Raw genomic sequence first — 13,494 nt, forward strand, 5'->3', positions numbered from 1 at the left:
TCCTGCCTTCTCATGATGTGGCTAAAGTAAGGCAGCCTCAATTTAGGGCCCATTCACATTACAAAAAAAATCGGTTCTGAAACCGATTCAATCACGTGAAGTTCCTACTCACCCCGAATCTCACACAAGCGAATCCGGGGCTTGCACACCCGTTCCGTGTTAAATGGCCCCTAGCGCGGTGTTTTTGAAATCGGCGCAAATACCGTTTCTTTTGGAAAACCCCGGGTCCTGGGAATGAGAACTTGGCCTCGATCACGATCGAGGCAAATTGAGGGAGGGATTTAGGTCAGAGGGTGGGCAAAGGGCAAGGCATTTCCTCCCCTCATCGGAGGGGAGGGGGAGGAGGAAAGAGCCCTGGGAAGAAGAGAGCAAGGGAAGGCATTCTTTAGGAGCCTCTTTTCCCTGCATCCCCTGCCCAAAGCCCTCTGTCGCTGGGCATTCCTTCCCTTGCAGGAGGAAAAAAATCAGGTCACGAACGGAGCTCATGTCAGGCAACCCCCCCCCCCCCTTTTCAAATTCAAACAATTTTTTTTGAGCAAATATGAGCATTGAATACATTATGTTTGTATTCCAGAGGCAGATGGAGCTGGGCTTGCACTTTATATCCTTGGATCTCCTTGCCTTCTGCAGAGGGGGAAGCTACAAATGTTGCAAACAATCAATGTTACATTTTTAACAATTTTTTTGGAGCAAATATGAGCATTGAATACATTATGTTTGTATTCCAGAGGCAGATGGAGCTGGGCTTGCACTTTATATCCTTGGATCTCCTTGCCTTCTGCAGAGGGGGAAGCTACAAATGTTGCAAACAATCAATGTTACATTTTTAACAATTTTTTTTGAGTAAATATGCGCATTGAATACATTATGTTTGTATTCCAGAGGCAGATGGAGCTGGACTTGCACTTTATATCCTTGGATCTCCTTGCCTTCTGCAGAGGGGGAAGCTACAAATGTTGCAAACAATCAATGTTACATTTTTAACAATTTTTTTGGAGCAAATATGCGCATTGAATACATTATGTTTGTATTCCAGAGGCAGATGGAGCTGGGCTTGCACTTTATATCCTTGGATCTCCTTGCCTTCTGCAGAGGGGGAAGCTACAAATGTTGCAAACAATCAATGTTACATTTTTAACAATTTTTTTGGAGCAAATATGCGCATGGTTTGTCTTCTTGAGCAGATACAGCAAGGGAAGCAAAGGGAAAGCTAATGTTGCTTTTAAAAGCATAAAAAATGCATGGCAATCCCATCCTTTGCCTGGGACAGGGGCAGATCTGACCCAAAAGCCCACAGGTTTATAAAAAAAGAGAGAGAGAGAGAGGCATCTCTCTCCCTGCTTCAGCCGCTGAAACCCCTGTGCCTGGCTCTTTAAAAAGGGAGGACACTTTCCCCGATGCCCTGCAAACGTCACCATGACGATAGCTTGATTGGCAGCAGCCACCTCGCCAGCAGACACAGAATGCATTCGATTTCTAATTTGCAGGTCAAAATGCATTCGATTTCAAATTTGTAGTGGGCACTTGCTAACGGAGCGATTCGGGGGAGGGGCATCCGGATCAGCCCAGTTCCTTCCAGGTCTTTTAGACCAGTATGAATGGGGCCTTAGTCACCTTCACTTCCAAGGAGAGTTCAGGCTTGATCTGTTCTAGGACCCATTTATTTGTCTTTTTGGCTGTCCACAGGATCCTCAGCACTCTTTCCCAGCACAACTCAAATGACTTGGTTTTCTTTATATATGCTTTCTTCCTTATCCATCTCTCACATCCTTCTATGGTAATGGGGAATATAATGGCTTAGATGGTTCCAACTGTAGTGTTTTGTGTATCTTTATACTTTAGGATCTTGCCTAGTTCTTTCACAGCTGCCCTTCCTATTCCTAGTCATCTGATTTCTTGACTGCAGTGTCTGCTTTAATTAATGGTTGGTCCAAGATATGGAGAATCTTTTAACGATTTTGATTCCCTCATTATCTAGGCTGAATTTATGTAGATGCTCCATGGCCATTATTTTTGTTTTCTTTCCATTCAGTAGTAAGCCTTTGTACTTTCTTCTTTAATTTTTCCTAGTAATTTTTCCAAGTCCATTTTTTCTGCTAGTAGTATGGTATCCTCTGAATATTTTAAATTGTTGATGTTCCTTCCTCCTCCTCCTGAGTCTAAACCTGCCCTTCGTATATTTTCTGCATACAAGTTGAACAAATAGAGTGAAAGAATGCAGCCTTGCCTGACTCTTTTGCAAACTGGGAACCTTTCTGTTTTTCATATTCTGTTCAAACAGTGGCCCATTACACACACACTATGGTATGAGCTATGTCACATATAGAGGTGAGCCAGAGTACCATGTTATGATATATTGCAGAGGTAATAAAATGATTCTCACTGAAATAGGATACCCTTTGTAATCACCAAAATGAACCTAGCCATTTGGGCAACTAGTAGAAGACCAGTAGATGTTATGTTTCATGCTGAGCTGTTCAGAAGAATTTACCCTTCCATGAGATGCTTTCTTTGCTTCTAGGTGAGCATTATATTCTAGGTGAGCCACTACATGAATGAGCACTAAAGGAAGAAAAATCAAAACAAGAGGCAAAGTATAGGAAGAAGAAGAAAAAATAGAAAATTTGTGCTGTCAAAAGGCCTGCCGAAGATAAGGGTTAACTGACAAATGCATGGACATCACTTGATAAGTTGTAATTCAGTGACTCACACAGCTGAATTATAAATGGCTTCCTTTGAAAATGATGGTGCTTGAAGTGCTGTGGAAAACTGAATTGTGGTATTTCTCCTGTGGTGACTGATTCACATATGCACGTCACCAAGAACCTTGCAGCCATTGAGGGATGATGAACAGGAAGGAAAAGGAGCAAGACACAAGAAAGGCCTCTGATTTTCTGGCTAGGAGCAGCAATAGGCCAGACAAATCTCACTTATACTACAAAAAGTCAACTTGAATACATGGCCCACAACAGGTGTTTTGTCTTAAGTGCTTTGTACAGGAATGGTCTGAAGCTATGTTTAGCCCTTCTTTAAATAAATTAAATTAACACTGTGATGTCAGTAAAGTTGATGCTACAAACCTTTGTGATATTCTGAGGTCCTGTAGAAATGCAGTCTCTAAAATATACCCCTCACTTGGGCCAAGGAGGAAAAACACAATCCCATGCCCTATCGATACTGCCATCTCGACTGTTCTGAAAGATGGTGGTGCTCCATTTTTTAAAAATGACAACACCCACATGGAGAAAAGCCATCAAGATGGTGGCAGGAGTTTTTCTCTGAGATCCTCCCAACTCCATTTGTCTTTGCAGGAAAAGGCCTCAAAGATCTTCGCAACACCACATTTCAAGGTGGAAAGGCAAGTGCACAAGTGTTGCAGTGTGCTTTTTCTCCACAGAAAAGACTACAATTATACCAAAACTGCATTAAATTACTCACCCTGAAAATTGTGTATGTGTATGAACAAAAATAAAATAATATCAATCATTAACAGGAAGAGACTAATACATATTTTGACACAGTATCTTGTTTGGAAGTCACTTGTCGCATCCAAAGTGCTATACATTGTCTTGAGACTGATGAGGACATTTGCTCTTCTGGAGGTCACAGTTGCCATTTTCAGATGTGTTGGAACTGCCTGGGATGGATTCCGGTGGAGGAGGTTTGTAGAGCAGGCAGGAAAGTAGAAAAAACAAAGATCCCATCACCTGTAATAATAGGAATTGTTATTGTGAGAATCACTCTCTGTGCTTTTCCTTCTCTCTCTCCATCCCATTTCCCTGGTATCTAAACAAATAACTTCATTTATATACCGCTTCATACCAAACTATCAGTGTCTAAGCGGTTTACAATTGTAAGCTAATTGCCCCTAACAATCAGGGAACTCATTTTAGCAACCTCGGAAGGATGCAAGTCTTAGTCGAGCTTGAGCCCTTTTGCTGGTATTGAATGCGCAACCTTATGGTTTTGAGTGAGTGGCTGCAGTACAGGCATTTAACCACTGCACCTCTACCTCTATAGAAGCTGGACAGAATGAAGCCAGAAAGGTCCCTAGGCCAAGGCAGCTAAAATGATGAGGCAGAAAGATAATTTTGGATTACCTTGTATATAAGGCCAGCAATCAGGGTGTATCGACTCATGGCAAAATTCTGGTAGACAAAGCAAGATCCTTGTTCACCACATTGGTTCTGCCAGAGGAGACATGACTTGTCTATCATTGATCCAAAGGCAATTGGTCCTGGAATGCCACCTAGACAAGAGACAGTAATGAGAGATATCTGTTGCCAATATATATAATTATATAATCTTGTCCAACTACTTCAAACAACTTTACAGTATTTGGAAATTTTGGCCCTGTAGAACTCAGTGGAATCTTCCCAGTTGCAATCCCTGGCATTAGATTTGTTCCAAAAGTTTCCATCATAGGCAGTTAGGTCAAGCTTCAGTGATTAAATGTAAATAATAATTGGGGAAGTCTTAAAACAGACAATACCTGCTGGGATCATTTTCCTATATTTTTCAAAGCACCAGTCCCAGTATTATTGTTTTATATGCAAACACGTACACTCCCTTGAATAACAGCATAATTTATATTCCTTGAGTGAATAAAAGCCTTCGGTCTGTTCATCAACACAGGGATCTCTGTACAGCCTTTTGAAACAGCTAGACTTTAGAATGAAATCTTGCTAACATTTTGTCCTGATCTGTAAGTTCAACCATCTATGGTGATCTCCAAGGCATCATCCTTCTAAGAGCGGCAGAAGGTACATATTTTTGACAGTTATGTTCTGCTGAGCATGGAAACATTGGCCTGAATCCTACTGGTTAGTCCTCCCTATGGTAGACCCACTGAGTCAATTGTTGAATAATAAGTCAATATGTAGATCAAGGGTGAGCAAATCTATGGCAGCAGGGGCCAATTTTCCCACTCAGAGCCCCTATGGGCCACATTAGTGCGATCAGTAGGGCAGGCCAGTGGAGATGAGTGTGTGTGTGTGGGGGGGAGGAATCATTCTTTGGCCATGTCTACATGGGTCATTAAAACTGGCTCCTCTCCTCGCTGTAACCTGTCCACACAGGGCAGGACCAAAGCCTCAACTTGAATGTGGGCTGTCTTCAAGTTCCACAGCAAATCCAGGCCATCCCTGCCTTAAAGCAATTAAAAAATACCCACACTCACAAAAAGCCATACCTTTTGCTTCAGATCTTCCAGGAAAATCCGCAGCACTCTGCAGTGACTCTGAGGGTTGTTCTCACTGGCAGGATGAATCGCTTCGTGATTCACTCCTGCCCCGGGTTTGGAAAGCGATTTCAATAGACCCCGAGTTCTCATTATGAAAAGTTTTTTTTCCTTACCCTGTGAGATTGGTTTTTATTTTTTAGGCAATTGTGGTTCCCACTGGCAGCACCACTTTAAACTCCCCTGTCAATCATCTGACATACGCCCGGCGTGGAAATGGGGGGGGGGGGTTTGGAGGCTGAGAGAGTGTGTTCTGAGGCTGAGAGAGTGTGAGGCTGAGAGAGTGTGACAAGGGGATGGCAATGGAGCAAGGCAAGGCTGGGAAGGGAGCTTGGGGGCTGGGGAAGGGACATTGCCAGGCTGGGAAGGGAGGAGGAGCAGGATGGAAATGGAGGGCGCCGGGACCCAGGGGAGGCCTGTGAGAAGGAGGACAGGGCATGTTTTCTTTTCTTTCTTTTCTTCTCTTTTTTTTTGTAAATACAATTAAGCGCTTATATGACAGAGTGGTTGAGCACCTTTGCGAGTAGTTGCTAAACCATTCTGTCGCTTCATTGCTTAGTTTTATTTTTTTAAAAAGGAACCAAACATCACACCAATAATGACAAAACACCACTGGGGGGGATGACAAATCCCAAAAAAGGGGAGGGATGGGATGGTAAACACCCCTCTGCCATTAGTTCCTCCCCTCCAGAATACTGCAATTCCGATCTTTCATTCCCACTTGAAGCTCGACAAGCTTTGGAATCACGTTTTTTCAAAAGAACCTCTTTTTAGCTGGTGTCTGGAAAAACCGGTTCTTTTGCCTTGTCATGATGAAGTGAGACAGAGTCGATCACATTGCGACAGGAACCGGTTTCAAATGGAAACTAGGGTCATTTAATTCGCTCAGCAATCTGATTCTTTTTATAGTGGGAATGGGACCTGAATGGCTTTTTACAGAGTGTTTCACTGTGCCATCCATTGCCGCCATCATGGGTTGTTCTTTTGAGGTCACCCGATGCTCATTGATGAATGCTACGAACCTCATTTTTACCTCAGAGGGAACAGATTTCACCAGTGCCAGCAGTGCTAAGTGGCACAGTGGGATGCATGTACAGACAGCTGTCTGGTATCACTGCAAAATGTGCAGGTAATGGGGAGAATTTGCGGCAGCTTTGGGGCCAAAATATTCCTGAGTATTCTGTCCAGTATAGACCCATTCTGACTGTGAGTCCTGAGACAGGAATAAAGACTCAAGAAAAGGACAATAACACTATTCAAGACAGAATTTGAACCCTGGTCTCCAGAGTCATAGTCCAAAGCTGAAATCATTACATCATGCTGGTACTCCTATAAACCATTACCAAAGTGAATATACCTAAAGCTTTCTTTGGGTTCATTTAAAATGTGCCTGGCTTCTTCTGAAACACACTTTGAGCAATTGTTCTGAACCAATCTGAGGATTGTCTCAAGAGTCCTATTTTTCCTGCTTCCAAAGAAAACAATGGAAATATCATTACTAAGGGAGTGGAAGAATAGTGGATATTAAAATCATAATCATGGGGTGGCTTTTGTATGGAGTGTGTGTTATATGGGGTGTTTGTTGTAGTTATTGGGTTATTTTTAAACAAATGTAATTTTAGACTGTTTTTATTTTGATGTTTTAATTGTTTTAAAACTTTTATTGTAAAGTTTTTAAAAATGTTTTTATTTGTGAGCTGCCTTGGGCCCCTTTCTGGGAGAAAGGTGGCATAAAAATGAAATAAAGAAATAGCTAGATAAAAGGCAGCAGCCATAGAATACCTATTGGGAGGAACCTTTATCAAATGCATGTTTTAGCCAAAGGTTGTTGTCTGGTTTGGGAAAGGTGATGTGTTCAGGCCCTCATCATCCTGAATATCTGACTAACTGGCTTAATTGAGAAACTGTGGTGCTACATATGAAAGCTGAAGCCTTTTATGCCAGTGGGTCACTACGGTCCTACAGCCCTCTTGAGAGGGCGGGTCTTTGCACTGCTCCAGTTTTTAGAACACATTCACAAGCTACACAATTGATGGTCTAATTTTGATGGTGTACTGTACCTAGAGTCCTGACTACAATCCACTGGATTCCTAGAGCAAAGGACCGTTGCCTGTCAGGAACACACCTAGAACACATAAAATAAACATTTAGGAATGATGGCTGGCAGGAACAACCTGTGATAATTTCATAGTGCAATAGTCCTCCATTATATAATTTCATTAAATTGTAGACCTCAAATTAGTGGCTTCCATGCTATGGAACTCCAAATCTTCTCTAGGGTTTAGATAGCTTTAAAGGAACTGTCCAAAAAGATTCAACACTTTCTATAGCTTCTTCAAAGTTCAAACTAAAACCCAAAGCAGATTCACTGGCCCACCTACTTGGAGGCCATCAGCCAACACCTCATATGTGGTTCATGTCACATATTCAAATGCATCTAAAATAAATTAAACTCACATAGGAAAACATATACACACTAGATCATTATGCCAGTTTCCTGTAAGAACAGACACACAAATTAATAGTCAGACAGGTACTCAGAATTGTCAAGTTGTCCTTTTCCAAACTACACAGAAGTGACACGTACCCATCTGATTGCTAGATCTCTCTGGTCATGGATTATATTTATTTACTTTAAAAAAAACACCCAAAGCCCAGTGCTAGTAAAAAGCACTGCTAGGCGCTTGGGTTTCCAGTGAGAATAGTGGATCTCAGACTTGTGTATCTGCTATTTGAGGAGGAAGATGGCTAACCCCATCAAGAATGGGAATTTTGCCTACTTTATGATCCTAGGAGCCACTCATCCACAGGGACTCACTTTCAACAGGATTCACTTTCCAGTTTTTGGTTCTCATCCTTTGCACAACCATTGCATATGTTCACTATATCTGCACGTGGACATGTCTGTTGTTAACTATCATCAAGGCAGCTTTGACTTATGGTAACCCTATGAATGAGAAACCTCCAAGTCACACTATCATTAACAACCCTGTTCAGGTCTTGCAGACTCAGGGCTGTTGCTTCCTTGATTGAGACTATCCACCTGTCTTCCCCTTTTTGTACTGCCTTCTACCTTATCAAGCATTATTGCCTTCTCTAATGTCTTGTCATGTCATATCCAAACTATGATGGTCTCTGTTTAGTCATTGTGCCTTCTAGGGAGAATTCAAGCTTGCTTTTCTTTTGGATTCATGAATTTGTCTTTTTGGCAGTCCATGGTGTCTGCAGAACCCGCCTCCAGCAACACATTTCAAAAGAGTTGACTCTTTTCCCATCAGCTTTCTCTATTACCCAGCTTTCACAATCATCGGGGGTATTAATAGGGGAGTGCAGGGGATGTGGACCACACCGGGTGACACCTCAGAGGGAGGTGATCACCTTCTACAGTGGTCACTCCCTCCGTATAAAGAGACATGTCAGGGATCTGAAGGGTTAAAACACAGCACACAGGGAAATGCTTGATGTGTGTGTGTTTGGCCATGAGCATTCAGCAGTGTGGCAAGGCTGATCAGCACAGCTGAAGCTCATTGGCTCAAGGACACTCCAGTGTCCAAGTGCACGTAGCCATGGATGATGAAACATGTGTCTGGATTGCACAGGAGACACATGACATGGTTACACACCTGAACTCACTGGGTTTGGGAGACCACATGGTCTGGAGACTATATAGACCCAGGGGTTGCAAGGGATAGCTTGTGGGTTTGTAGAAGGAGTTGGATTGGTATGGTTTGGAGTTTTGGCGATCTAGTTTTGTATAATAGCACTGTGAATAAAGAGCACTTTGGGAGACTTAGTTTCTCTGGTGGTTTATCAGAAGAAGCTATAGCATCGGTTTGCTGTGTGTCCCCGGAGGTTATTGCATTGCTGCAGTTCATGGAAGACATCCAGTTGCTGTCATCCCAAATTTGACTTTGGAGCCACGCTTCGGCTTCTGGAAATTTGCCAGCTCTGCTCCAAGGGTCTGATTTAACCCAGGACTCGTTAGAGTTGCTGACAGTGGTTGTTGGACCCCAGCAGTTGCGCTGACAAGACACACCTCTGCTGCCCCACTCCCCCAGGCACAGAACTTCTATTGGCTGTGGCTGCTGGTGGGGATGGTGTGCTGCTGTCTCCCAGAAGCCCCTTCCCCAATGGGGATGGCTGCTGGGTGAGAAAGGGTGTTACCTCCCTTTCTTGCTCTCCCAGCAGTTGCCCCAGACTTTGAACTGGCTACTGAGAGGCAGCAGCACCTCACCAACTAGTGACCACTGGTGGGGTGTGGGGTGCCTTTTGGATCTGGCATGGCTGCTGACTTTCAACCCCACCCCTCCATACACAGAGCAAAATGCACCCCAGCAGCATGTGTATGTGATCAACTCCAACTGGGATGCATTTTGCTCTGGTGTGTTTTTGGGGAGTTGAATCCCAGCAACCAAACAAGCAGTGTCCCGTGGGTTTCAATCCCCCCCTCTCTCTCACACACACAGCAAATTGCCTCCCCTATGACTTGGGCAAGTCACACTCTTTCAGCCTCAGAGGAAGGCAATGGTAAACCGTTTCTGAACAAATCTTGCCAAGAAAACTCCATGATAGGTTTGCTTTAGGGTTGCCATAAATCAGAAATGACTTGAAGGCACAACACACAGAGGGACAAACACACATGATTTATGGAAACCCTGTCATAGGTTTTTCTTGGCAAGATTTATTCAGAGAAGTTTTTTCTCTAAAAGCTGAGTGAGTGACTTGCCCAAAGTCACGCAGTGTGTTTCCATGGCGGAGTAGGGATACAAACCCTTGTCTCCTGGAATCTCAATCCAATGCTCAAGCCACTACACCACATGGCTCTCATTTTCAATCTAGTTTCATTATAACATTTTCAAAAATGCTGGTGTTACTAGATAAAAATCATGCTTGTGAAAGAGAAAGCATTTTAAAAGGCATCTGCTTTTATGCAGAAATTCTTACATTCAGTCCTTGCAAGAGGACATATGGGAGGAGGTTATGGGGGGGGGGGGTGTGTGACACCATCAATTACCGCACCAGGTAACACCAATCATAGTGACAATCATACATAGAAATCAGAAATACAATGTTCCTGACTTTAGTATTCAGCAACATTGACTTGTAGCCAGTGCTAAAATGGAATGTATGTAAAGTGCACATTAATCTGCTGTCAGCACAGTGGAGTGGTATAGTGGTTCAAGGGACAAGCAAATTAGTCTTTTCTGACATGTTTTGAGGAGTTAAGTGTGATTCCTCTGGCTTACCGTAAAGTAGCTGTCAGAGCAGGAATACTGCTTAGGAATGTGAAGAGAATGACAACAAAGATGAAAAGCAAAAGAAGGGTCCTTCTCTCACAGGAAGATGAACATTTCCCTGCTGTAGCCAAACCAGATGAAGGGGTAGCAGGCCCCAAAATGCAGCTGCATTCATGGTAAACCTTAGAAAGCAAACAGCAACAGTACCAATTTAGAAGAAGTCCATGGATACACTACAGATTTCTGTGGATCAAACACGGATCTAAAAAACAATGTCAATCAAAATGCTGTCTAGTAAAGCACTCTCGATAATTCAGCTAGGGAAGGAAAGAAAATACAATATAAAAATCCCCAGGATGCTTGAAAATGGCACAAATATTATTTTCCTCCTACAGCAGGGAACTACAGTCACATTTTGGTCACTGCATATAAGGATGAAGTAATCAGGGTTTTACATCCTTAGAACCTATTTGTTCATTCTTCCCTCCCTGATAGGGGACTTTTGATTTATTTGGTGATTTTAAACACTAGTGGACCTTCCTACTATACTCACTACAAACAAACACCAAACAAACAAAAAGCAATAACAATTTTTTATGTCCCAAAATACTCTCTAAGGGATGTGGGACCCACCAAGTTTTACCAGGGTCCTGGGCCATTTTAGGACCAAGAGAGGACATTTTATAAAGGAAGTGACTCAGTGGTCACTACCGGTTCACTTCCTGATTTTAAAAAAGCATGACATGGAAGCCACTGCTATTATTGATTTTTATGTTAATCAAAATTTGGCTAAATATCAACTTGACCTTGGCACTGGCAAGATAGAAGAAGGGGGGGTGGAAGCTCTCCTCAGAACACACCTTTTTACCACTCTCATGAGTGGTTGATACTTGCTTGCAGCCAGCATGGCAGGGCGAGTAATACATAATGTCATCATTTCCACACACAGGACTGTACATCTCTCGAAGGCAGTCACAGTCCGCATTGCAGGGAGCAGACAGATTGAGGTGGCCTTGTAATAAGACACTGAATAAAACACACAATGGGCAAACAAACACTGGTTGGAATTCACTAAGGTACTGTAGTTATAGATGCATAGCCTAGACTGACTTACACATTTTTCAGTGGTTCATATTCACTATCCCTACATATACACTAGTTTAGGGAATACGTAGGGACCATGAAAGTCCCCTAGTCTTCATGTATCAAACAGCAGTATATTCTGGAGGTAAATACTGAGTGCAAGGACATGTAAAGAATATTTAGCTTATTTATATTCTGCTTTTTGTGAAAACAATCAAAGCGGCGTACAACATTTAATAATGTATGATAGCAATAGCAATAGCAAGTGCATTTTTATACTGCTTATCAGTGAACAAGCACTCCCTAAGTGGTTTACAATGTGTAAACCAACTGCCCCCCAACAAGATGGGTACTCATTTTACTGGCCTGCAAAAGAATGGAAGGCTGTGTTAAGCTTGGAGCCCTCCAAGATCAAACTTACAACACTGTGGCTCCAGTACCACCATTTAATCACTGTGCCACCAGGTCTCCTTGATCTTGGGATGATTTTGGTAGGATATCAAGCAATTGAATATAGAGGATAAGATATATTGTATATTGTATGATTGTACAATTTATATGACTTTTAGTGAACATGAATGATTGAGGTTTGTCAAAGCGGCCATATATACATCCTGGGAATAGCAGTCTTCTACTAGGACTCTCAGCCTTCACATAGATATGCATCTTTCTATCTTTCTCTCAGCTTGCCAAAAAAAAAAAGGCAGGGGAGGGAGTATTCATATTCTACTTGACCCTTGGATTATTATTAGTCCCATAGTAACTTTCAGCTTGCCAAAGTGTTCCCACTGGGGCTCTCAAAGGGTATTTTGTCTTCTCTGGCAACTTTTGGAGTGTAATGGTCCCACTGGGACCCTTAGTTTACATAAGCAGATTTTGTTACATGCATCCCCCCCCCCCCCCCCCAATTTTGGGTTATATATTTTTGTGACAATTCATGAAAGTCATCCCACAAATTTACAGTGGAATAGTAACACAGACCTATATTTGTAAAGAACACAGATATTTATACTTTATCATTAGACATGCTTATATGTTATACGTAAATTTGTAGATGTTTTCTTGCATTATTATTTTCTTGCACAAATTGGGGGATGCCCCTGTTAGGGTGAATTTCTTGTCAATCCCTAGACAGGTCTTTCATGATAAGCGTGTTTGCTTTGCAATATCAATGTACTAAATATTAAGCAGGAAAACATTTTTGGATCACTAGGAAGAAAAAAACGTAACAGAGATGTGAATGAACAGTGTTGTGTTTTAAATAGCTTTTACTGTGGATGTTTTAAATGATTTTTAACGTTAACAACCAAGGTTTTCCCCTGTTCTGCATCTTTAGAAATGCAGTTCCATCCAAGAGAGATAGTTATACTGCCTACCTTCTGTCATACATCTGGGTTACTCCAGCCATGGGCATGTTAGGGCAATCAATAAAAAAGATGAAAATGGCCAACAGACTTGACAGGGTGCAAAATAAACAGAACTTGATGATTCCTGAACAACGCAGCTTAAATTTGTTCACAATGAAACCTCCAAGGAATGTGCCTCCTCCTCCTGCTGGAACCACAAGGTAGCCTATATATAAAAAATAAACAAGAAAGTTCACATTGTAAGATATATTGTTTTATTAAAATATTTATGTCCAGTCTGCCTAGGATCCTGTTTCAGGAAAAAAAAAGCGGGGGGGGGGGGGAATATAAACAAAATAAAACAAAAGTGTTCCTGCATATGAAATTTGCAGATGTTTGATAAATTTGTCAAAATTGAACAAAAACAAAAAACTCTCCCATTTGCACTAGCCACATTTAATAGGTAGGGCTTTGTCCAGCATGTTGTACATAACAGCTTGTTGTTGTTGTTGTTGTGTGCCTTCAATTTGTTTCTGACATATGATGACCCTAAGGTGAACCTATCATGGTATTTTTTTTGCATGTTTCT

At 42.1% G+C, this 13,494-nt stretch overlaps 1 protein-coding gene across 1 annotated transcript in view; it reads right to left on the minus strand.

Moving 5' to 3' along the window:
• Nucleotides 1-1,799: 1,799 nt before the first annotated feature.
• Nucleotides 1,800-13,494, minus strand: part of SLCO4A1 (solute carrier organic anion transporter family member 4A1) — a 79,801-nt gene continuing 68,106 nt past the window's right edge. The window contains exons 7-12 of the mRNA XM_089518470.1: nucleotides 12,936-13,131; nucleotides 11,337-11,502; nucleotides 10,486-10,658; nucleotides 7,300-7,364; nucleotides 4,101-4,249; nucleotides 1,800-3,707 (exon numbers count right to left, since the gene is read on the minus strand). Coding sequence (XP_089374596.1) covers nucleotides 3,558-3,707; nucleotides 4,101-4,249; nucleotides 7,300-7,364; nucleotides 10,486-10,658; nucleotides 11,337-11,502; nucleotides 12,936-13,131 — 899 coding nt within the window. The 3' untranslated portion in view covers nucleotides 1,800-3,557. The remainder of the gene's footprint in view (nucleotides 3,708-4,100; nucleotides 4,250-7,299; nucleotides 7,365-10,485; nucleotides 10,659-11,336; nucleotides 11,503-12,935; nucleotides 13,132-13,494) is intronic.

This window comes from Sceloporus occidentalis, unplaced genomic scaffold (genome assembly GCF_023333645.1).
Source record: "Sceloporus occidentalis isolate IW3139 unplaced genomic scaffold, rSceOcc1.0.p SCAF_3, whole genome shotgun sequence".
Lineage (NCBI taxonomy): Eukaryota > Metazoa > Chordata > Lepidosauria > Squamata > Phrynosomatidae > Sceloporus > Sceloporus occidentalis.